Raw genomic sequence first — 19,529 nt, forward strand, 5'->3', positions numbered from 1 at the left:
TAGCGGAGTCGACGGTAAAGCTCCGGAAAATATCATCGAAGTACTACAGGGTAAATCTTGCCATGTTCGCACCCTTGATAAGGTTGCTTGTGGTCAGCGCACAACAAGAATGGGGTATACGATTCGGAGATAACTCAACGAGATGTATGCTTTCTTGGATCTGTGCTGAAGGGCATATTGGTAGGTGCAACCGGCAGTGAGGACCAACGATACATTGTCCCCTTCCTTCATCAATAGTATTGCACCTCTTGAACCGACTCCATCATTCTGCACCATTGGCTGCAGGGTTACCAAGTCCTTGGTGTCGTTGGTGAAGTCGAAGAGTACTTCGTAGGGTACAGTGCTTGTTGGCATAGAAGTGATAGCTGGGGGGACAGGTCGGGACAAAGTGGGATGCAGACAGAGAACCGTTCCATTTCTAAAGGCCGAGAGAAGGATGTAACATTGGAATCTTGAAGAACAGTTTAATTGTTCGCCGGAAGTGGCAGCGTGCCTATTGTCTATCGGTTTCAAGCGACGACAATAAGGACCTATTTGCAGGGTCTCCACCCGCAATCTTTGAGCCAAGAATGGCTCGTCTCGCGATTCATTGTCGCCGGTGTCCGCCCAAGAGGCGACCAATACGGTGGACGGTGTGGCAATGACATACCTGAACGAGATATGGCAGAGAAGAGAAGTTGTAGTTTAACCACGACACCATGATCAAAGATGACGGCCGGCAGCTCAGATAGTTCGCTGTTTCTCTAAGAGGACATGCTTACGAAAACGACAACCCAAGTCCGAAACGGCTCACGCGCACAGTCCGGATTAGAATTACTGTGAAAGGATTAGCTGTTACCCCATGACCCGGTACTTCGCGAGAATAGGAAAGAGAGAGCTCAAGGACTGGATTCCATAGAAAACGAGGCAACATTACGGCGACAAGACATAATATACCATGGTCCGTTCGTAAAAGAGGAAAACCCATGGCCGTTCGCTAAATCACCACACTTTGAAGAAAGGTCGCTTCATGAAATCAATCTTCATCTGAAGGCAGACCAAATCATCGTCTTCGGCAGTGTAGCCAAACACATCCACCGAGAATTTGCCTGTGAATTCACAATGAGGCACGCCCTTGTCGCATAAATATGGCTTACTGGGTGGGATCTCTTTGGGTAAAGACACCGTATGCTTAACGGTGTAGGGACCAGGCTCGACAGGACAGGTGATACTCGCGTTAGCATTGCGTCTATAGATAGGTAAGTTGTTGATCCAAGTCGAGGATTATGGCGACGCACGCTTCCTCACAAAGATCAAATGACTTCTGTAGCAACTTGATAAGGCCCAACTTGACAGTAACGTCTGCGTAAGCCCCCTCCTAAAAAGCGAGGTGAGATGACATATCTCTGTTTAAGAGATAACGCCAAACCTCAATTCTCTCCTGCACATAGCCTTTGACAATCACAGTGAGATCCTCTCCAGGCTTGGGTGGATCAGGTTTAATCTTGATCGACTCCAACTGGATAACGTCCGTGGAGACACCTTGGAGAGACATAGTTAAGATGTCTGGCAGGCTAGATAGCGGTGACGTTTACTTACCGCAGTCGACGTACGACCAGCTCTCCGAGGTATGAGCCTCATCACCTCCTTGTAGAGATACTTGGGTATCAGGATTGGCTAGAACGGACGTTGCAGCAGCAGCAACCAGGAATAACGATACCAGGGTTGAACGGAACATGGTGGTACGAATGCAAGTGTGGCTGTGCGACGCGTACTTGCCATAAGAGGACGATATAAAACAGGCATAAATATACACCGTTGGTGCTAGCATCGCTTTGCACAGTACTCCGTCGTCTTTGCTTCCTTCTCCTTTTTACGACTTTCCCTATTACCGCAACTACCTCATTCCAAGGCATTTATAGCTGACTTGTCCTTCTCTTGACGAGCATCGAGTATCGAGTCTCATCGCACGGTTACCATGAAACCAAGAGAATACTGTTGTTGTGCCCTTCCTCTCATCAATGCTGGAATATATGCTGCATTGACGGAGCAGTTCATTGCTGCTTTTGTCGCAGGCATCCTTTCAATGGCGACGCCATCTAGTAAGTGCCAGTTCTGACCAGCTCAGAGCGCCCTTTATGTATATTTCAAACAGTTGTTGGAGCCGCCACTCCCTCGTTTGCAACGTGGCTATTCGGAATCGTCTGTCTCGTCACCGCAGCTCTACAAGTACTAGGACTCATCGCAGTCGCAAAGGTAATCGTGACTATTCCTAGCTGATTCGCCGGTTTCTTACCAACTTGTCTCAGGAAAATTCTATTCTATTTCGCCGATACCTGAGCCTTCATACCATCATGGTCCTCGCAGTTTTCTCATTGGGTGCAGCTTGGACTATTGTCTCTGCAACTCGCCATTCTACCGCCAAGTCAAATTGCATCAACAACTTCTTTGATACTTCAAATAGTGACCAAGCATCTGAAGCCGATACCCTTTGCCAGATTTTCCCGTGGGTTGATGTGGGTATCATGGGCGGTTTGTGGGTCCTATTTGCCATTGTGCATGTGCGTCATCTTTCACATCCGCAGCAATGTCTTCATTAAACCGAATCTAGGTTTATTTGTATGTGGTCTTGTGTTCGTATAGCTCCATGCAACAAAAAGATCATGCCAAATACAACGCCCTCAACGATTCTGCAAACGCATTTAATGACAACATTCCCATGAATACCCGCGGAGACCCTTGGGACACTAGACCTTCCACTGATGCACCCTATGGACGTGGTCATACGCGTCAGACAAGCGACATGAGCATGTCTGATGTTATGGCGCAACCAGTGCGAAGACCGACGGACGAAGTTTCTGTATACAGCTATTCACAATATCCACCACTGCCTGCAGATGCCCACACAACAGACGAGAGTCCGACACCCAAGTATAGTGACTCCTTCTATGGGGGACCATCGCCTCATGGAGAAAAGCCTGCTCATACACAAGCTCATCCGGGTCAGTTATGATTCGCTTTAGCGATGGTTCTAGCTGGGCAGCATTTGTGGCGGTCAAGCTGGTCTGTCGACATTCTATTTCATGTCCAATATGATTTTAGCTAAATGACTTGTGCAGCCGAAGGCTCATTTCGGAGGAAAACTCCTCGTTTAGTGAAGGCTCAACGATGGGTCTGAACATTTGCATATTACCGCCGGACATTTCCGTAGTTGTCAACGAGATAATATCTACTGTACTATCTGATGATCTGTTTTACACGTTTTCATTCTGCTCCCACAGTCCCAACGCAAGAGAATATCCTGAAGCCGTGCCAATATTCGCCAGTGCACATCACGACTGGTGAATAAATACCCTCTCGCGACCTGATGTTAAATACCATGTTACTAACAGGACCGGGAATTATTAGCCCTACCTTAGCACTGCAAAGTGATGTTGGGGGTCGGCTGCTTTTTTTGACCTACAAGACATCCTAAAAATGACGTGGCTTTTGATCATCGACGTCTTCTTAGGTCTTCTTGCAACCATGAAACAGGATCTAGAAAACATGATGAAAAATCCTTGTTTATCATACAAGTGCTCGCCGGGTGCTGGGCGCGTGTGACCTTGCTGGATCTTATCCTTGTCACGGGAGGTGCTCGCGCGTAAGAAATTTCACAAGATGACTTTGCAGTCTGCACAAATGTCTAGAGTATTTACGGACCTCAAAAATGACCTTTCACAGACTTAAAACGAGCATAGGCACGTACTTGCGCTTATTTGCGTTTTGTAGATGCTGACGAAGGAACTCGTAACTAGGGGCAGACATTACTTCCAGCAATGCAACATTTGCACGTCGCGATCCAATTGGACATGCCGACACCCACAGTACTCAATGCAGTGGCAGGTACAATTTTACGAGGGAAAAACAAGACCTCAAAAGGTTTTGTTTCAAGACACTCTTTCTCTGTCCATAAAATCAGGTCAGTAAAGCAAGATGAAAAATTTCCCCCCTTTGAGACAATGATGGGATTAATGTTACATCTGTTAGAATCCGGGTCGAAAAATCCAGTCCGAAAGCGAAAGCGAGTTTTCTCAAACCGCGCCAGCCTCTGCAATATGACTCCGTTTCTCGTCTTTGCTTTCTTTGCTTTGTTCCCTTTTCCCTGTTACTGCAACTTCCACATTCCAAAGAATTCATAGCCGACTTGTCCTTCTCTTGACGAGTATCGAGTATTGAGTCTCATCATACAGTCACCATGAAACCAAGAGAATACTGTTGCTGTGCCCTTCCTCTCATCAATGCTGGAATATATGCTGCATTGACGGAGCAGTTCGTTGCTGCTTTTGTCGCAGGCATCCTTTCAATGGCGACACCGTCTAGTAAGTGACAGCTCTGACTAGTTCAGTGCGCCCTTTTAACTTCATGTATAACTCAAACAGTTGTCGCAGCCGCCACTCCCTCGTTTGCATCGTCGCTATTTGGAATTGTCTGTCTCGTCACCGCGGCTCTACAGGTACTAGGATTCATCGCAGTCGCAAAGGTAATCATGACTGTTCCCAGCTGATCAGCCAGAAGTTTCTTACCAACATGTCTCAGGAAAATTCTATTCTATTTCGTGGATATCTGAGCCTTCATACCATCATGGCCCTCGCAGTTTTCTCATTGGGCGCGGCTTGGACGATTGTCTCTGCAACTCACTATTCTACCGCCAAGTCAAATTGCATCAACAACTTCTTTGATACTTCAAATAGTGACCAAGCATCCGAAGCCGATACTCTGTCAAATTTTCCCGTCGATTACTTTGGGTATCATGGGCGGTTTGTGGATCCTATTTGCCATTGTGCATGTGCGTCATCTTTCGCATCCAGTAGTATCCTTGCTAAAACTGAGTCTAGGTTTATCTGTATGTGGTCTTGTGTTCGTATAGCTCCACACAACAGAAAGATCATGCCAAGTACAACGCCCTCAACGATTCTGCTGGCAGTATTCCTATGAATACCCTCGGGGACCCTCCGGGCACTAGACCAACGGCTATATACAATTATTCGCAGTATCCACCGCTGCCTGCAAATGCCCTCACAACAGACGAACATCAGACACCCCCCAAGTATAGCAACTCCTTCTATGGGGGACCATCGCCTCATGGAGAAAAGCCTGCTCATACACAATCTCATCCGGGTCAGTTATGATTCGTATTAGCGAAGGTTAGTAGCTGGGCAGCATTTGTGGTGGTTAAGCTGGTCTGTCGACATTCTCCTTTCATGTCCAATATGGTTCTAACTAAACGACTTGCGCAGCTGAAGGCTCATTTCGGAGGAAAACTCCTTGCTTAGTGAAGGCTCAACGATGGGGCTAACTGAACATTTGTATATCACTGCCAGACTTTTCCATAGCTGTCAACTACTGTACTATCTGATGATAGTTTTACACGTTTTCATTCTGTTCCCACGGTCCCAACGCGAGAGAATACCCTGAATCTCGTGCCAATATACGCCAGTGCACACCCCGACTACTCAGCACTGAATCACGGAAGGTGAGAAATACTGATTGTGGTGGAGGTTGGCGAAGCAGAAATGAAGCCTCGAGCTCATCGCACAATTCCGTTTCTTGCTGTAAGAGTGGATCCGTGTACCATGCATTGGAGATCTTCAGCTTGAAAACCATGACTGATGTAGGTAACGCGGTGATGAACCCGCTTCGTAATTCGTGAATTGTGACGAAGGATAGGGCGAAATACTCTAGCAACGGTAAACTGCGCAGACACGATGCAAGGGACGTGCTGGTCAGTTTACTGCACCCGAGCAAAACGAGTTTTCGCAGGCCCACACCAGGACCCGAGACTAGAGACTGGAAGTATCGATCAGTGATTTCGGATCCCATTCTGTTGTTGCCTTGGGCATAACGAAAACTTTGCAAGCTCGAGTGATTAAATTGCTCTTCCATGCGGTGATCCAAATGATTGCTGGTAACACTTCGTATTGCCAGGTGTGAAAGAGCAGGTGTCTGCGATGTTGTACTGAATCTTACGCGACCAGACAAACGTAAGACTTGAATATTTGTGGGAGAAATGGACTGAAAGACAACAGCTTGGGTTGAGGGTTCAAGATAGAGCTCGTAGGAATAGAGCCCCGACCGACCGGAAGGAAACATTGCGAGCTCAAACTGCAGGGACAACCGCGCGCCAGGAACTGATGGGATAGGGTTGTTTATTATAGAATATTTCCTTGGAGAAATAGATCTTACTAAAATCACGAGTTTGTCCCCCACGCCTGCAGTCAAACACGCGGAGTCTCCTGAGTGAATGCATTTTCCCCAAAGCCTGATATAGGCGTGAGACTGGTACCGTCTAGGTGCATGTCAGCAGGATGCCGCACCAAAGAAGCGTGGGGAACGCGCCTGATCAGAGTAGCTGACAATTCTTCCGTCATTTGCGACATCGGCAAAGAGTATTTGGGAGGCATGGGCCCCAGGTATGTTGTTAATGAATTTCTCTATCTGTTGCTCATGGGTGAGCGAGACGTACTGCCTGTAGTAGGCAGCCTCGTAGGCAATTTGCTTGCAAGTATGAAGGAGAGCGAAATGGGCATTGGACGGCTGGCGACTGGCATGGACATGCTGGTGATTGGCAAGGAAGACGTCGTAGATGAAGAGACGCAGTTCGAGCGGGATGGTCAAGAATGTCAACATGTACAAGCGTCGGATCGGGCCGGCAGATCATTTATGATCGTGGCAGCGATGGGACAAGGACCATAAGGTCACCCTGGGCTTCCAAGGCGTGCACTGCGCCTCATTGTTTTAGCGTGTTCTTGTTCCCCCCTGTTTCCCGCGTCTCGCTGCCGGCCTGTCTTCCCTTGCAATGGACCCTAGGAGGCACAATACAGCATTTGGACCAATTCGGTCTTTGCCCGCCCTGTATTATTGTGTCAACAGTCTGACAACAGTCATTCATGTTTATGGCAACCGCTTTTCTATCGTTTTATTCTTTCTGCCTTCCGTTTTCCATATCAACGTAACCAATCTGTTCCTTGGTCTCCGCCAGCATTGCCGTAACCTGAGCGCCACATTCTCTCCAGCAAGTAGTAAGAAGAAGTGTCCTTGTACTTGTTTGCCGTGCCTTCGTTCTTCTCTCTTCGCCCATCGACACTTGAGTCGCCATTTTCTTTTTCAACACGCTGGAGCCCAAGCACCTATCACGCCTTACTCTTAAACGACACCCACCTCCATGCCTTCCGTCTCCCAGAGCTATGATGTTCTTATTAATTTTGTCAACGACACATCCGATTGCGTTTCAATCCAACTCTTGAGGGACTACGGACGAGAAGGCGGCGCCTTTACCATCATCCAGCCGTCTGATTCAGTCACCCTCGTGCTCGAATCCGGGTCCCTCTATCAATACTGTCTAAAGACACAAGTCAACGTCGCAAGTGTGATGTAAGGCGCATTTTTTGTCTATCAAATCATTTACTGATGCCTTCACAGCGTGCGCCCCTGGAGAGACATTCATTGCAATGTGTCTATTCTTTTCATTGACGGTACATCATCCCACACCGCCGACTACCCATCGTCCGTTAGCGGAATCATCGTGGATCGTTTATGGCGAGACCATCGGTTCAGTATATGGGATAACCCTTAGTTGCGCTCGCCTACGGTCAGTGTGCTCAAAAAATATTCTGATTGGCCTCTGATCATCCCTTGCTTACTGCAGGTCTCGCCGAGGCACTGCTACGCCCTTCATATATAACTAGTTATTTATAAGCATAATCTCACCGTGTACTTCACCGCCTATCTGGAGAGGAGGCCCATTTAATATTACTTTCGTAGGGCTGGAGTTTTCCAAGCTCCGGCGTTCGCACAATACATAGGATCCATTGTGGTATAAACAATAAGAATAGCAGACGTGGGACCCGCACAGTTTCTAGCCAAAAATAGCAAACTTGGAAGTTAGACCTTGGCCATTAGCCTGCGTGTTTCTTGCGGTGTAAACCTCAAGATGATGGAGAGGACCTTGACCAGATTAGGCTGTATACAATAACTGTTAGAGAAAGAAGGGGAAGGTGCCTGAAAAACACTAACTCTCATTTCCTTGTGCTCAAGGAACTGCAAAACAACATTACGAAGATACTCCAGGTTGACCTCCTCGTCATTTTTATCAGACATAGCCGAGTCGGGTCGGGGTGAATTGGTAGGCGAAGGGGATTGGGACGGGGGAGGGGATCGGGCATCCGATTGGACGCTCTCACCTCTTGTTGTCCAGTAGCCGACGCCGGGGTTGCGTTGCCGCTCTAATAGAGCAGCTGACGACTGCACCTTCCTCAGCTCTTCGCGTAACGTCTAGATTATCACACGAGAAGTTAGATACGGGAAAGGCCAAATATGAACCAGAAGGCACCTTGTTGCTCACTCGAAGCTGAGCTTCTCGAGATTTACCATCCTCTATACTTTGTTCCAACACAGTTATTCTTGCGGTATATTCTGATTGGTGGGATCTGGCATCGCTCTGCAAGTAGAATGAGATCACCAAGAAGCCTCAAGTAAGTACGCTGACACTTACTTCGGTAACCTGGGCCTGATTCAGCTGCGAACGCAACTCATCAACCTGCCTTCGTTGCGTATCAAGCTCCTTGCGGAGCTCAGAAATCTCTCGATGGAGCTGATTTACAGCACCTTCATCCTGCTCCTTGGATTTCACAGTCGTTCCCAACGCACGCTTCAGTTCCTCCGCTTCCTTCACTTTTTCACGAAGCTTGCGACTCCACTCGGCTTCGGTGTCGTTTCGCTCATTCTCTATGATAGCAATACCACGCTGCAATTCCATGACTTTGGCTTCGTATTTGGCCTCAGTGGCCGCCAGTAGTCGGGCTACCTCTTCAGAAGAAACCCCAGATTCGCGTGGGAGGTTCTCTTGTCCCTGATGTGCATCGAGTAATTCTTCATTGAGGAAAGAGACCCGGTCCTCCAGTTCTCGCAGCTGATACTGAAGTTCAGTGTTCTGACCTTGAATCGACTCGAGCAGAGATTGCGAAGATTCGAGTTCTGCTTGCCGCAACTGCAGCTCATCGAAAAGTGTATTTTTGTCCTCTGTTAGAGATTCAAGAGAAGATTGCAGTTGGGTGACCTGAGAACTCTTCAACGATATTTCCTTGGTGTGAGAGCTCTAGAAGGAAACAAAGTCAATCAACAATGTAGTTGTAGCGCCAAGGTCCACTCACTTTCGTAGTAACTGCATCTAACTCGAATTGCCCCTTCTGTGTAGCCAATTCTTTCTCATATCGGTCCTTGAGAGCGGCGATCTCCTTGTCAAATTGAAGTTTCAATCCCGTAACTGCCTTTTCTCGCTCTGCATTGGCAGCGTCAACGTCTTGCCGTAGACGAGCTCTCTCTGCTGCGTCCTTCTCCTTATACTCCTTCTCCTGTTCCCGAAGAGCAGAAGCCTGCTTCAGTGCTTCTTCCTTCTCTTTCTCGGATTTGACCAGCTTTTGACGAACGGTCTTGAGCAAACTGATGGCCTTCGTGCGCTTCTCCTCCTCGTCCTTTGCCACCTCCTTGATCTTGGCAATCTCTGCCTGCATCTGTTCTAATTCCGCTTTTCGTTTTGATTTATCGTCGTCGCTTTGAGATAGCGAACTTTGAGAGGCTTTCAATAACGCTTCGGATTCATTCAGCTGCGAGCGAAGACTGTCGATAAGTTCCGATTGAGATTTAGATTCTAGGCGGTGAGTATCTCTCATTTCCTCAATCCGCTCGCCTTGCGCTAGATATGTCGCATCTCAGTATCGTCACCCTCTCTCAGGTCGAAACACCTTACTCTCAAGCTTCGCGTCAAGACGCATAATTTCCTCTTGAGACATCTGCGTAAGAAGTGTCATTTAGTAAATGAAACAGTGACATAATGTAGAAATGAATTGACCTTTGCTTTCGCTGACATGTTCTGTAAGTAGTCTCGCAAAGCATCACTCTCCTTGAGTGTTTCCAATGGAGTCAATTCCCGGAGAACAGCGTCCGCAGCCAGTTTTTCCGCTTGAAGCCTTTTGAATGACGTCGAAACATCTAAAGTCAGGTATATCGTTGACATTGAACAGCAGTCGGAACAAACATAACAACTTGCCTGCAAAGCGCTGTTCAACCAACTTCAGCCTCTCTTGAAGGGCCTCAACATCAACGTCTTCACCGGAAGCAAAAGGTTCCTCCACAATGGGCCCTCCTACGATAGACTCTTCTGCAATGGGCTTTTCGGTAATAGAATTTTCTGCAACGGGATCGGGTATGGATTTAGCAGCAGGTTCAGTTGGCAAAGGATCTTGTGGTATAGGCTCCTCTGGTATTTGTTCCTCCGTCATAGTATCACTATCCTCTTTGGTAGGACTCTCAGGTTTGGGTGGTTCACTCTCTGTTAGAGTTAAAGGTGACATAAGAGGCTGGGAAGGGACATCTGGTGACTCTGGAGGTTTCGACAGGATTTCCTCCAGTACGGGTGGTAATGACGGGGAATCTGGTAGAGGAGTTGAGGATGGAGACAGTGGATGCTCAATGGCAGGCGCTCGAGGAGCTGGTGATGCTCTAGCAGAGACGTCTGGAGTAGGGCCATTAGAAACGTCCCCAATGGTAAAAGACGCGCGTAACCGCTCTTCAAGGCTGGATTTTTGGGTATGGTCCCGAGCGACACCGGAAGTTGGGATCCTTGGGGAAGTACCTGGGCTGGCAGAGCGTGGAGGAGCCAATGATTTACGAAGACTGGATAGAGCCGACTCTGCTAATTGACTGGATGACAAGGGAGAAGTCGAGCGCCCCGCCAAGTCGAGTGAGCCTGACCGGGAATGCGGTTCGCGTGGGCCGCCAGATGCGTCGCTGTCGAGGCTGCGACGTGGTTGCGGCGCAAATGTTTCGACAGCGTGCCGGAGCTGGGAAAACATGGATAAGGAACGAAGAGCTGTACCGAGCGAGTGCTGGTCACCGCTAATGTACGTCACGTGTATTCATACAGGGTCTTCATGGTATTCAAAATAAATACATTATGCCTACGACGTAGACGGTGACATATCCACCTCCTTCCCCTTCCCATTACTAATGGCAGTAGGTAACGTATACGATGGCGTAGACGACTCAGCAGAACCCATTGGCGAAGGTGCAGACGCCAGCTGCCAGGCTGGTATTGTCGGTCGTCCAGGCGTGGGCAATGGAGACGACGGAGAGCTGGAGATACCAGGACCTCGGCTCAACAACAGAGCCTTCAAGGACTTCAATTCCTGCTGAAGCTCTGCCAAAGATTGAGCCTGTGACTCCTTGTTCCTGTCGATCATCTGTGGCGAAAGATCAGCAACGTACGGCAATGCATAATTTGCATACCTTTGGAAGCATCTCGCGTATCGTGTTAACCTCATCCCTAATCTCACGCATCTCGTCCCGTGTCTTGAGCTCGCTACCCCTCATCTCCGTAACAACGAGTTCGATATCCTTGGTTGTTTTGTCAACTTTCTCCTTCTGTTCCTCGACGGCAGCCCTGACAAGCGCCGTTTCCGCTTGTATTTCTTTGAGCAAGGCCTCGGCAGCATCAAACTGGGCATTTAGAGCATCACGATCTTGTTCGTACGCCGTCGTGCTAGGTGGTTGCAGATGCGGTAAGAGGTATTTCTTTTCAAGCAGTTGACCAAAAGCATTTAAGAAGACGGAAGAGTATCACACCTTAAACAGTGTAACTGCACCATAGGTTATTGTTCCTGACACGACCGCGGTTATCTATGACGCGTTCATCTCAGAAAGTGAAGCAAGGTGGTGGTACAGCAGCGCACGAAATAGTCTCGCCAGTCCCATTGCATTGAAGGAGCAGTCGGAAAGGGTGATACGGCATAAGGTGCTGGATAAGAAACGGGCGGTGATGCATTAGATGACTGGCGCAAGGCAATGTCGATTTCCTGTGAATTTAGGCCCTTTGATTCCAAAAATTGAATCCGTTGAGCCAGCGGTGAAGCTTGAGACTGCATTTTTGGATATCAGACCATGAAACCAAGAAGATGGAAAACGTACTTTAGGGTCAGACAAGAAAGCGACAGCATTTCGCAGGAGCTCTTGACGGTCTGGAGTAGACATTGGATACGCTGCGTCGCTGGCGCGTGAATTCTTACTGGGGACCCCATGGCCCGGCTCCGCCCCGCCGGCCGACATTCGGCAGTTTCCGGTGGTCAAAATTTCAGCGACGGCGGTTCCTCTTTTCCCTCCGTCCATCATGTTACCGTTCGCGGCCACAAAGGGCGCCTCCTGCGGGTTGCTCGCTGCACGAGGTATTCATTCACTGCTCACCCTGCGTTCTGTCGCTTATTTAGGTTCTCTTTCTCTTCAGTTGCCATCTTCAGTGCGACTTCGCGTCGCCTAGTTCCAAAACTCTCCGTTTCCTGGACTCCCTCGGCCTGGGGTACGCTTAGCATTCGGCGTATTCACAATTGGGACTGACTGTCGTCCAGGAACGCGAGGCTATGCCGAAGTCTATAACAGGACCAAGCCCCACATGAATATTGGAACTATTGGTATACATTTTTCCCCGATATTTACTCGTTTATCTCAATATTTCTAGGTCACGTCGATCACGGTAAAACTACACTGACGGCTGCCATCACCAAGTGTCTCGCTGAGAAGGGAGGTGCACAGTTCACCGACTACAATATGATAGACAAGGCTCCGGAAGAACGAGCTCGCGGTATCACTATCAATGCTGCTCATGTCGAATACGAGACGGAAACTCGGCATTACGGTCATATCGACTGTCCCGGTCACGCTGATTGTAAGTTGTCTGGTCTGTTTATCATTCCGCATATCGAGATTGCTACCTTAGACATCAAGAACATGATTACTGGTGCAGCTCAAATGGATGGCGCAATTATTGTTGTGTCGGCTACTGACGGTCAGATGCCTCAAACACGAGAACATCTTCTCCTCGCTCGTCAAGTTGGTGTCAAGAAACTCGTTGTCTTCATCAACAAGATTGACCAAATCTCGGACCCGGAAATGTTGGAGCTTGTCGACATGGAAATGCGAGACCTTCTTAGCACGTACAACTTTGATGGCGAGAACACTCCGATTATCATGGGCTCCGCACTGGCTGCTTTGGAAGGTCGTGAGCCAGAGATAGGTTCCAAGAAGATTTTCGAGTTAGTGCAGGCATGCGATGATTGGTTGGACCTCCCCCTTCGTAACGTTATCTCGCTTTCCTTGTCTTCAGTGTCGTTGACCGTGCTTATAGGTGACCTTGAGAAGCCTTTCCTACTTCCTGTGGAAGGTATGGCCCTGCTATCGGCCCTAATGGCGCAATGCTAAATTTATTTCCAGACGTCTTCTCCATTTCAGGACGTGGAACCGTCGCTACTGGCCGAGTAAGGGTTCTACCAGCTGTTTATCTATACGCCACTTCATTCTCCTATAGGTCGAACGTGGTGTTGCCTCCAAAGGTACTGAAGTTGAGGTTCTCGGGCTCGGCGAATCGTTCAAGACTACCCTCACTGGTATTGGTATGTTCTATGACTGCGTTATCCAAAAATTCTTCGCCTCATCTCGTAATCGTAGAAATGTTCCACAAGGAACTCGACCGGGTGAGTCGTCAACAGGTTAATAGACACGTATGTATGCTCACAAGAGACACAGGCTGAAGCTGGCGACAACATGGGTGCTCTGCTCCGTGGTGTAAAGCGTGAACAAGTCAAACGCGGCCAAGTTATCATCGCCCCTGGCTCCATGAAAGCCGTTAAGGTTTTCAAGGCCCAGATCTATGTGTGTGCTCTTATTGATCTTTTCTGTGTTATTCCATAACTGTTTTCATCTAGGTTTTGACTAAAGATGAAGGTATTATTTACGTCTTCCTCTGCTTTTCGCCTAGTCTGACCGCTATCTTCTAGGTGGACGTTATACGCCTTTCACCTCTGGATATAAGCCTCAGCTATTTTTGCGTACTGCTGATGTTTCTGTTGAACTAAAATTCGACGACCCGGCCAAGATGGTGACTTCATCTGCTAAATATTTCATGACAGAAGCTAAATGTATACCTTCTTAGGCCATGCCTGGCGACAACGTCGAGCTGGAATGCAATCTCCACTCTTCTCTTGCCATAGAGGTCGGATCCCGGTACGTGCAAGCCTGCTACGTTCATCGAACGCAATCATTGATTACTGGTTTAGTTTCACTCTCCGTGAAGGTCACAAAACTAGTAAGTTACACTTCATTTCTCGTCTAGCATCTGACTCTTACCGTTGCTGTAGTCGCTACTGGTGTCGTGGTTGAGATCAAGGAGTAGAGGACAAGACTTATCTCGTGCTTGAATTTATTGCATTCCCCACTCATTATCTCTGTAAAAGTATAATGCAAGCCGGAAAACTACTATCTCTACGTAGATACTAGTGACTTGTAGTCCAGTAATAGGAAGGCGAGAGGTGAAATAAGAGCAATCCACAGATTCGTATTTGGAATCGGGACTGAATAGAAGCGGTGTTCCGGTGTCCGTTTATGGTTCATCCTATAAATTTTACAGACACTATCGTCGCGGCTTTTTAGCGTCTCTATCTCTCTGTTTTTCAATGCAGTCTGTCCTCCGAAACGTCACAAAGTTGGGCTCATACCGCTCTCTAGTGCGCAACACTCCGTTGGCAGCACCGTCAACCCAAAGGTTCTGTGTTCGACCTCAGTTCGTTCGAACTCTCGTTAGTGCGTACTGGTCCAACCGCGCATTCTCTCGCTTCTGAAATCCGGATAGCAAAGCGTTATACGAAGGATCACGAAACTGTCACTTATGATGATTCCACCGGAGTTGGCATCGTGACTATTACCGACCACGCTCAATCATCTCTTGGTGATGTCGTTTTCGTGGAATTGGCTGAGATAGGGACTGAGGTGGAGCAAGGAGGTATGTACGCTCTTCCTTGGGATTTTTGGGCAATTCTCAGTAAGCTACAGGCCATATAGGAGCTGTGGAAAGTGTCAAGGCCGCGTCAGACATCGTGCGTTGACTATTCACTTCGCTGAAGGGATAGTTTTACTTAGTTCTTCCACCAGTATGCCCCGGTCTCTGGACTTGTGGAGGAGATCAACACTACACTAGCCTCTCAGCCAGGATTGTTGAACAAATCTCCTGAGGATCAAGGTGCGTTCGATGAGTCAGTTGGTCGTCGCCTCCGAAGTAACGCCATTGCAGGTTGGCTATGTAAAATCAAGATTTCGGATCCGTCTGAGGTGTGACCTTTTCCTTCTATGCAATACTACTGACTGAACGTCAATCCAGTTGGAGGGATTGCTCACGGAAGAGCAGTACAAGGCTGAGTACAACATTGAATCTTGAAAGGGTCGCACAACGTCCAGGGCCTCAACTGCTCGGACACGAGACCTTGCTGGGAAGATAGACTTTAGATTATATTATATCTTGCGTGAAGCCATGCTGTCATTGCAATGAAATTGGGATTAAGAGTCGGAAGATTATGATTTCTGTGATGGCTCGTATTTGTACTTCTCGCCACGCGCCTCCATCCGTTGTTTGGCCTCTTCTAACGCCCATGTCTGAATGCTGTCGTTCACTGTAAGCGGTGGTAACAGTAACATTGATGCGAGACGTACCTTGTGTCAGGTTTGTAGTACAGCATCACCGATGCGAAGGCCATTGTACCAAACATCCCAATGTACCAAATGTTCTCCCAATCTTCTTTCACTCGCTTCTGGCCCGAGGCGAGAGGCTATCCAACGGTCAAGCCGTATTCTCAATGGACGAGTATAGGTGCACACCTTTTCACCAAAGAGCCATCCAGAAGGTTCGTTGTACTGAGGGGTGCCATGCGACGCAAATCGTCGTCCGTGTAAGCGAGGTGCTCCTGCGCGCAACAGACGCAGGGTGGTGCTCGGTATCATGAGAGTCAACTATTGAGGAGGTCTGTACGCGGGGAAAGACGTGCGAAGTTGTTGCCAAACATACAGCAGCACGATCGGAACTAGCCGGAATCTGTCCAAAGCAATTTTAGCAAGCGAGTTAGATTTCGCCGTCGACTGTCGCAGAAGAGAGATGCCAGTATGATATAATTATTTTACGTGGTTTTCCTTGATCTTGATGCCGCACCGCAAATTTATAATGGCAAGTTTCCCCCTTCGACTGACCTATACTTCCATAATATTTTCAATGCTATTCTCAAGTTCAACAGCTCGAGTGAAAGCATGGTGTCGCTTTTTCATTGTGTCCAGCTCCGCATGTACGATGCTGTGTTATGTATACATTAACATATGATAACATAACAACCTCCGGTTTCTTTATCGCCGTCATCATGGTCGAAAAGATTTACATCGTGCGGCACGGTGAGCATCGAGTACTGATCTAAAGGCCCATCCTGAGCAGTTTGAAGGCTTCCGAATGAACTGGGTCATGAGCAACTGGAAAAGCGCAACTGGGCTACCGAGGGATCCTCCTTTGGCTGCATTGGGCGAGGTACTCCTCCTGGATTCGATGTGTACAAATCGATCTGACTTTACTGGAACAGGCGCAAGCACGAGAATGCGCGTCGTACTTTCTTTCGCTACCAGAGGATGAACGGCCTACAGCGATCTTCTCTTCCCCTTACTGTACATGCGTTTCTGATACCATCACTCGATGATTTCACTGACCCATAACTTAGATCGCTGTCTGCAAACAGCCTCTCCTGTAGCTGCCGCTCTCGGTATCCCAATTTTCGTTGAACATGGTCTCTCGGAGTGGTATTCCCCCGTCGAGCCGAACACAGGACTTCATCCCCGCCCTGGACCTGCATCTTCCCTCGAACCATACTTTCCAGGTCAGATATCGACCGACTGGGACAGTATTCACTACCCCTCGCGACTCGGAGAAACTGTCGATGAGGTTCACGTCCGCGTTGAGACATTCCTGCAAGACTTTTTGCCTCTCCGACCTAAAGGAGAGAGGCTTCTACTTGTGAGCCACGCAGCTACGATTGCTGCGCTGGTAAGGCTACTCAGCGGAGAGAGGGATATGCCCATCAGGATTGGATGCTGTTCGTTGAGCCAATTTCACAAAAAGAACGGAAACACTTGGTCCAGGGTCAAGACAGCAGATGGCTCTCACCTCAGTGGAGGATCTTTGAGAGACTGGGGTTTCCAGGATATCGAAGTCGAAAATGGACGGGTTGTCAATGATCCTGGTGTTCTCGGTTCGGAGAATGAGAAAAACGAACCGGTAGGTTCAGTGGTAGGCAAGAATTTGAATGTTAATGTTACAAGTAGTTTGTAGTTATAGAGGTCTCATTTATACACGTTAGAATGTCACCCAGGCGCTTGCATAACTTACGCTTGAGTCTCTCAATGTTACGCAAGCGCTGCTCTGCTCATAACGCACCCATTTCAGCTTCGACTCTTTCCCTAGCGCCGTCATTGCGCCCAGCAGTACGCCAATAGGGTGCCTGCCACATATCGTGTTCTTGGTCTTGGAGAGATACGCTGCGAACTTGGTGTGTGCCTCTGCTGGTGGTCGCGTGAGGATATCCATTGCTTCGTGATCAAGCTGACTGATTGAGGTGTGGATGGGGTTCGTGGTTATCGACGAGGAGCGGGATAAACGGAATCCAGCAGTCCCTTCTGTTGGTGAAGGGTAGTAAAAGGTATAGGAAAAGCGAGTGCCCCTGCAGGTTATATGTAGACGATATAAGACGGCCGATGTAGAAACATACCAATGACAAAAGTCACTCGATACAACACAAAAGGTGTCTTCACGATCGAGATAGGGAGCCAGTAGAGCACCGTAGGCTGCTTCATCTTCCTTGGAGACAGAGCCCACGACGATAGGAACAATGGCTATGTCTTTCCTGACACTGGAATGAGCACCGTTTCTGAAAGCCGAACGGACATTCTTACCCCTCAAACATCTTCCTAACATACGGGAGGTGCATCTCAAGACTGTGCTCTGCCTCGTCGTCTTCCTGAGCCAGAGTCTCGAATTGGTTCGTAGCTCTCAGTTCCTTAATCGCTGCGACACTGTCAGTGTCAGTAGGTGCTAAGGAGGGCGAACGCACTATCGAGATCTAGAGGCAAGTTCCCAATAGGCGTCTCGTACTCCTCACACCCCGACAGTGCGCAACCCTGGATGTAGAGATGGTGCGAGGGACCAAGGATAAACACCCGTTTGCTAGCAAGCCATCAGTGCCTGCACGGCGAGGAAAGACGAAGACCGACATCGGCTTGGTATCGATGCTCTTGTATGCCCAGGCAGCTGCGGGGCCTGAATAGGTGTATCCAGCATGGCTGTAGTCGTTTCAGGCGCAGTTCAAAGAGCAGCTAAACAGACACACGGTGCGATGATGGCTTTGCAACCTTGGATAGGATATGGCTCATCCGGAGTGACTGCAGAGAGCCAGCCATTGAGCTCGTCGTTGAGGATGCTACCTGTTGAATCTCTAGTTCATCATTCGAATCACGAGACAATATCATTACCATCGCCAGTGTACCAGCTGCCAGCATGCGATGCAGAGCGAACGTTTCTATAGAATCAAAGTGAGATGTTTGAGGATACTTGATGGAAACAAACGGACTCGTAAGACATTCTGTGTTTGCAGGAGTGGTCAAAGATGAAGCTACTTAATTAGATCACACGTCTAAATCGGGTCACTACTATCAATAGAGGTGCATAGTCGCATGGTCATTATTGCTGCATGTCGGAAGATTGGAAGAATACATGGAATATGAATGGTGCAAAACGACGACAACGACAGTAGCTCTACTCCTCCGACCGCAGACGGGCAGCAGGGTTCGTCACCTTGACTCCCAGAGCCTTGGCCCTATAAGCAGGTAAGAGAAAACTTGGGACAGATAAATGCACGCGAACCTCTCCAAAATCGTTGTGCGGTTCCGGCTGCTCACGTTGTGCGCAATCTCGGCAGCGTAGCTTTTGTTGTGCATCAAGAGGATCTCGAGTTCCCGGACGTTGTTGACGAGGAATTTTTTGAGGCCATTGGGAAGGAGATGGCGAGTCTGGGACAGTGTTAGACAGAAAATGGTTCCACTAGGTGTACGTACCTTCTTGTTGCTGCCGTATCCAATCTGCAAAGTGAGGTTGGTTGTGTAAAATATAAGAACTGAAAACTGAACGCACCTTGGGCATGGGAGTCTGACCCTTGAAGCGACGTCGCACCCTGTTATCAATACCCTTGGGTTTCCGCCATGCCTCCTTCACACCGTGGTAACGATCTGACTGGTGACGCCTGTATGCGGTCAATAGGACGTCCTCATATGCGTTGAAAAGACAAACTTGAAAGGCTTGGTGTGCTTCTTGACAATGGGGATCTTGACGGCCATGGCGGTCTACAAGTTGGATGTTAGCTTGAGAACCAAAAGTGTCCAGGAGCAAAATAAAAATTTGGCAGCGTCATCCGACTTGTAAGATACGAATCCATCCACCAAACGGGTTGAAACTAGTATCAAACGCATCCAGTCGTTGCTCTGGTTGTGATTCTGCAGCATAGAAGAAAAATTGAGCAGCGAGGACGGAGACTCACAGTGTTTTTGAAGGATTGAGCTTGAGGGCGTAGATTATTGTGTATTCCCCAAGGGTGTCCGCTTGCCGTGAAAGA

The 19,529-nt window shown here is 48.4% G+C and overlaps 12 protein-coding genes across 12 annotated transcripts; 6 read left to right on the forward strand and 6 right to left on the reverse strand.

The window, feature by feature from the left end:
* Positions 1–981: 981 nt before the first annotated feature.
* Positions 982–1,717, reverse strand: EV420DRAFT_1637256 (ML domain-containing protein; the record flags this gene model as incomplete). Its single annotated transcript, XM_060476683.1, has 5 exons — positions 982–1,088; positions 1,137–1,228; positions 1,278–1,357; positions 1,409–1,521; positions 1,579–1,717. The coding sequence occupies 5 exons, from the start codon at positions 1,715–1,717 to the stop codon at positions 982–984; spliced, it is 531 nt and encodes a 176-aa protein (XP_060336142.1).
* A 101-nt stretch (positions 1,718–1,818) lies between these two features.
* On the forward strand, positions 1,819–3,450 carry EV420DRAFT_1512812 (uncharacterized protein). The gene is made up of 5 exons (XM_060471680.1): positions 1,819–2,081; positions 2,135–2,235; positions 2,289–2,540; positions 2,591–3,042; positions 3,099–3,450. Exons 1-4 carry the CDS (start codon positions 1,958–1,960, stop codon positions 2,990–2,992), a joined length of 879 nt encoding a protein of 292 aa, XP_060336143.1. The 5' UTR covers positions 1,819–1,957; the 3' UTR covers positions 2,993–3,042; positions 3,099–3,450.
* Positions 3,451–4,216: 766 nt separating this feature from the next.
* On the forward strand, positions 4,217–5,150 carry EV420DRAFT_1637258 (uncharacterized protein; the record flags this gene model as incomplete). Its single annotated transcript, XM_060476684.1, has 5 exons — positions 4,217–4,340; positions 4,401–4,501; positions 4,558–4,807; positions 4,857–4,864; positions 4,917–5,150. 5 exons carry the CDS (start codon positions 4,217–4,219, stop codon positions 5,148–5,150), a joined length of 717 nt encoding a protein of 238 aa, XP_060336144.1.
* Positions 5,151–5,248: 98 nt separating this feature from the next.
* EV420DRAFT_938512 (uncharacterized protein) lies at positions 5,249–6,792 on the reverse strand. The gene is made up of 3 exons (XM_060484063.1): positions 6,358–6,792; positions 6,205–6,307; positions 5,249–6,149 (listed from the first exon to the last, which is right to left on the reverse strand). The coding sequence occupies exons 1-3, from the start codon at positions 6,646–6,648 to the stop codon at positions 5,386–5,388; spliced, it is 1,158 nt and encodes a 385-aa protein (XP_060336145.1). The 5' UTR covers positions 6,649–6,792; the 3' UTR covers positions 5,249–5,385.
* A 391-nt stretch (positions 6,793–7,183) lies between these two features.
* On the forward strand, positions 7,184–7,594 carry EV420DRAFT_1637261 (uncharacterized protein; the record flags this gene model as incomplete). Its single annotated transcript, XM_060476685.1, has 2 exons — positions 7,184–7,392; positions 7,441–7,594. The coding sequence occupies 2 exons, from the start codon at positions 7,184–7,186 to the stop codon at positions 7,592–7,594; spliced, it is 363 nt and encodes a 120-aa protein (XP_060336146.1).
* Positions 7,595–7,902: 308 nt separating this feature from the next.
* EV420DRAFT_1617849 (uncharacterized protein) lies at positions 7,903–12,045 on the reverse strand (the record flags this gene model as incomplete). The annotated part of the gene is made up of 14 exons (XM_060475291.1): positions 7,903–7,980; positions 8,035–8,292; positions 8,351–8,458; positions 8,513–9,115; positions 9,171–9,712; positions 9,767–9,809; positions 9,869–10,008; positions 10,067–10,651; positions 10,688–10,815; positions 11,047–11,258; positions 11,305–11,589; positions 11,641–11,694; positions 11,748–11,933; positions 11,983–12,045. 14 exons carry the CDS (start codon positions 12,043–12,045, stop codon positions 7,903–7,905), a joined length of 3,285 nt encoding a protein of 1,094 aa, XP_060336147.1.
* Positions 12,046–12,160: 115 nt separating this feature from the next.
* Positions 12,161–14,440, forward strand: EV420DRAFT_1512826 (elongation factor Tu GTP binding domain-containing protein). Its single transcript, XM_060471681.1, has 15 exons — positions 12,161–12,236; positions 12,296–12,367; positions 12,417–12,479; positions 12,527–12,733; positions 12,785–13,141; positions 13,193–13,228; positions 13,279–13,322; positions 13,373–13,457; positions 13,513–13,538; positions 13,591–13,716; positions 13,770–13,788; positions 13,842–13,942; positions 13,997–14,067; positions 14,121–14,149; positions 14,202–14,440. Exons 1-15 carry the CDS (start codon positions 12,182–12,184, stop codon positions 14,234–14,236), a joined length of 1,326 nt encoding a protein of 441 aa, XP_060336148.1. The 5' UTR covers positions 12,161–12,181; the 3' UTR covers positions 14,237–14,440.
* Positions 14,441–15,408, forward strand: EV420DRAFT_1512828 (single hybrid motif-containing protein). Its single transcript, XM_060471682.1, has 6 exons — positions 14,441–14,643; positions 14,693–14,842; positions 14,893–14,936; positions 14,992–15,079; positions 15,131–15,168; positions 15,218–15,408. The coding sequence occupies exons 1-6, from the start codon at positions 14,517–14,519 to the stop codon at positions 15,272–15,274; spliced, it is 504 nt and encodes a 167-aa protein (XP_060336149.1). The 5' UTR covers positions 14,441–14,516; the 3' UTR covers positions 15,275–15,408.
* EV420DRAFT_1637265 (Ndufb11, NADH dehydrogenase 1 beta subcomplex subunit) lies at positions 15,409–15,834 on the reverse strand (the record flags this gene model as incomplete). The annotated part of the gene is made up of 3 exons (XM_060476686.1): positions 15,409–15,496; positions 15,547–15,662; positions 15,712–15,834. The coding sequence occupies 3 exons, from the start codon at positions 15,832–15,834 to the stop codon at positions 15,409–15,411; spliced, it is 327 nt and encodes a 108-aa protein (XP_060336150.1).
* A 147-nt stretch (positions 15,835–15,981) lies between these two features.
* EV420DRAFT_1512832 (histidine phosphatase superfamily) lies at positions 15,982–17,204 on the forward strand. The gene is made up of 4 exons (XM_060471683.1): positions 15,982–16,272; positions 16,320–16,402; positions 16,455–16,536; positions 16,590–17,204. Exons 1-4 carry the CDS (start codon positions 16,185–16,187, stop codon positions 17,195–17,197), a joined length of 861 nt encoding a protein of 286 aa, XP_060336151.1. The 5' UTR covers positions 15,982–16,184; the 3' UTR covers positions 17,198–17,204.
* On the reverse strand, positions 17,205–18,537 carry EV420DRAFT_1512838 (MEMO1 family). Its single transcript, XM_060471684.1, has 8 exons — positions 18,492–18,537; positions 18,394–18,440; positions 18,252–18,345; positions 18,136–18,204; positions 17,976–18,088; positions 17,818–17,929; positions 17,634–17,768; positions 17,205–17,585 (listed from the first exon to the last, which is right to left on the reverse strand). Exons 1-8 carry the CDS (start codon positions 18,500–18,502, stop codon positions 17,222–17,224), a joined length of 945 nt encoding a protein of 314 aa, XP_060336152.1. The 5' UTR covers positions 18,503–18,537; the 3' UTR covers positions 17,205–17,221.
* A 25-nt stretch (positions 18,538–18,562) lies between these two features.
* EV420DRAFT_1512846 (60S ribosomal protein L32) lies at positions 18,563–19,477 on the reverse strand. The gene is made up of 5 exons (XM_060471685.1): positions 19,208–19,477; positions 19,052–19,160; positions 18,976–18,999; positions 18,785–18,930; positions 18,563–18,737 (listed from the first exon to the last, which is right to left on the reverse strand). Exons 1-5 carry the CDS (start codon positions 19,252–19,254, stop codon positions 18,677–18,679), a joined length of 387 nt encoding a protein of 128 aa, XP_060336153.1. The 5' UTR covers positions 19,255–19,477; the 3' UTR covers positions 18,563–18,676.
* Between the last annotated feature and the right edge of the window lie 52 nt (positions 19,478–19,529).

The sequence above is a fragment of the Desarmillaria tabescens genome (genome assembly GCF_030435595.1).
Source record: "Desarmillaria tabescens strain CCBAS 213 chromosome Unknown EV420scaffold_5, whole genome shotgun sequence".
In the NCBI taxonomy this organism is placed as follows: domain Eukaryota; kingdom Fungi; phylum Basidiomycota; class Agaricomycetes; order Agaricales; family Physalacriaceae; genus Desarmillaria; species Desarmillaria tabescens.

What these genes read in the sequence shown, in the direction of transcription:
- EV420DRAFT_1512812 (XM_060471680.1), top strand. Translation starts at nt 1,958, where the DNA reads ATGAAACCAAGAGAATACTGTTGTTGTGCCCTTCCTCTCATCAATGCT. An exon ending in TTCAATGGCGACGCCATCTA is followed by an intron (nt 2,082 to 2,134) that starts GTAAGTGCCAGT and finishes TATTTCAAACAG; the next exon opens with TTGTTGGAGCCGCCACTCCC. An exon ending in GACTCATCGCAGTCGCAAAG is followed by an intron (nt 2,236 to 2,288) that starts GTAATCGTGACT and finishes AACTTGTCTCAG; the next exon opens with GAAAATTCTATTCTATTTCG.
- EV420DRAFT_938512 (XM_060484063.1), bottom strand. Translation starts at nt 6,648, where the DNA reads ATGTTGACATTCTTGACCATCCCGCTCGAACTGCGTCTCTTCATCTAC. An exon ending in TTGTCAGCTACTCTGATCAG is followed by an intron (nt 6,308 to 6,357) that starts GCGCGTTCCCCA and finishes ACATGCACCTAG; the next exon opens with ACGGTACCAGTCTCACGCCT. An exon ending in GGGACAAACTCGTGATTTTA is followed by an intron (nt 6,150 to 6,204) that starts GTAAGATCTATT and finishes CTATCCCATCAG; the next exon opens with TTCCTGGCGCGCGGTTGTCC.
- EV420DRAFT_1512826 (XM_060471681.1), top strand. Translation starts at nt 12,182, where the DNA reads ATGTTACCGTTCGCGGCCACAAAGGGCGCCTCCTGCGGGTTGCTCGCT. An exon ending in CTGTCCCGGTCACGCTGATT is followed by an intron (nt 12,734 to 12,784) that starts GTAAGTTGTCTG and finishes TTGCTACCTTAG; the next exon opens with ACATCAAGAACATGATTACT. An exon ending in TCGACGACCCGGCCAAGATG is followed by an intron (nt 13,943 to 13,996) that starts GTGACTTCATCT and finishes ATACCTTCTTAG; the next exon opens with GCCATGCCTGGCGACAACGT.
- EV420DRAFT_1512828 (XM_060471682.1), top strand. Translation starts at nt 14,517, where the DNA reads ATGCAGTCTGTCCTCCGAAACGTCACAAAGTTGGGCTCATACCGCTCT. An exon ending in GACTGAGGTGGAGCAAGGAG is followed by an intron (nt 14,843 to 14,892) that starts GTATGTACGCTC and finishes AGTAAGCTACAG; the next exon opens with GCCATATAGGAGCTGTGGAA. An exon ending in AGATTTCGGATCCGTCTGAG is followed by an intron (nt 15,169 to 15,217) that starts GTGTGACCTTTT and finishes ACGTCAATCCAG; the next exon opens with TTGGAGGGATTGCTCACGGA.
- EV420DRAFT_1512832 (XM_060471683.1), top strand. Translation starts at nt 16,185, where the DNA reads ATGTATACATTAACATATGATAACATAACAACCTCCGGTTTCTTTATC. An exon ending in GATTTACATCGTGCGGCACG is followed by an intron (nt 16,273 to 16,319) that starts GTGAGCATCGAG and finishes AGCAGTTTGAAG; the next exon opens with GCTTCCGAATGAACTGGGTC. An exon ending in CTTTGGCTGCATTGGGCGAG is followed by an intron (nt 16,403 to 16,454) that starts GTACTCCTCCTG and finishes TTACTGGAACAG; the next exon opens with GCGCAAGCACGAGAATGCGC.
- EV420DRAFT_1512838 (XM_060471684.1), bottom strand. An exon ending in AGCATCGATACCAAGCCGAT is followed by an intron (nt 18,089 to 18,135) that starts GTCGGTCTTCGT and finishes ATGGCTTGCTAG; the next exon opens with CAAACGGGTGTTTATCCTTG. An exon ending in CTTGCCTCTAGATCTCGATA is followed by an intron (nt 17,930 to 17,975) that starts GTGCGTTCGCCC and finishes ACAGTGTCGCAG; the next exon opens with CGATTAAGGAACTGAGAGCT.
- EV420DRAFT_1512846 (XM_060471685.1), bottom strand. Translation starts at nt 19,254, where the DNA reads ATGGCCGTCAAGATCCCCATTGTCAAGAAGCACACCAAGCCTTTCAA. An exon ending in GATACGGCAGCAACAAGAAG is followed by an intron (nt 18,931 to 18,975) that starts GTACGTACACCT and finishes ACACTGTCCCAG; the next exon opens with ACTCGCCATCTCCTTCCCAA. An exon ending in CGCACAACGATTTTGGAGAG is followed by an intron (nt 18,738 to 18,784) that starts GTTCGCGTGCAT and finishes ACCTGCTTATAG; the next exon opens with GGCCAAGGCTCTGGGAGTCA.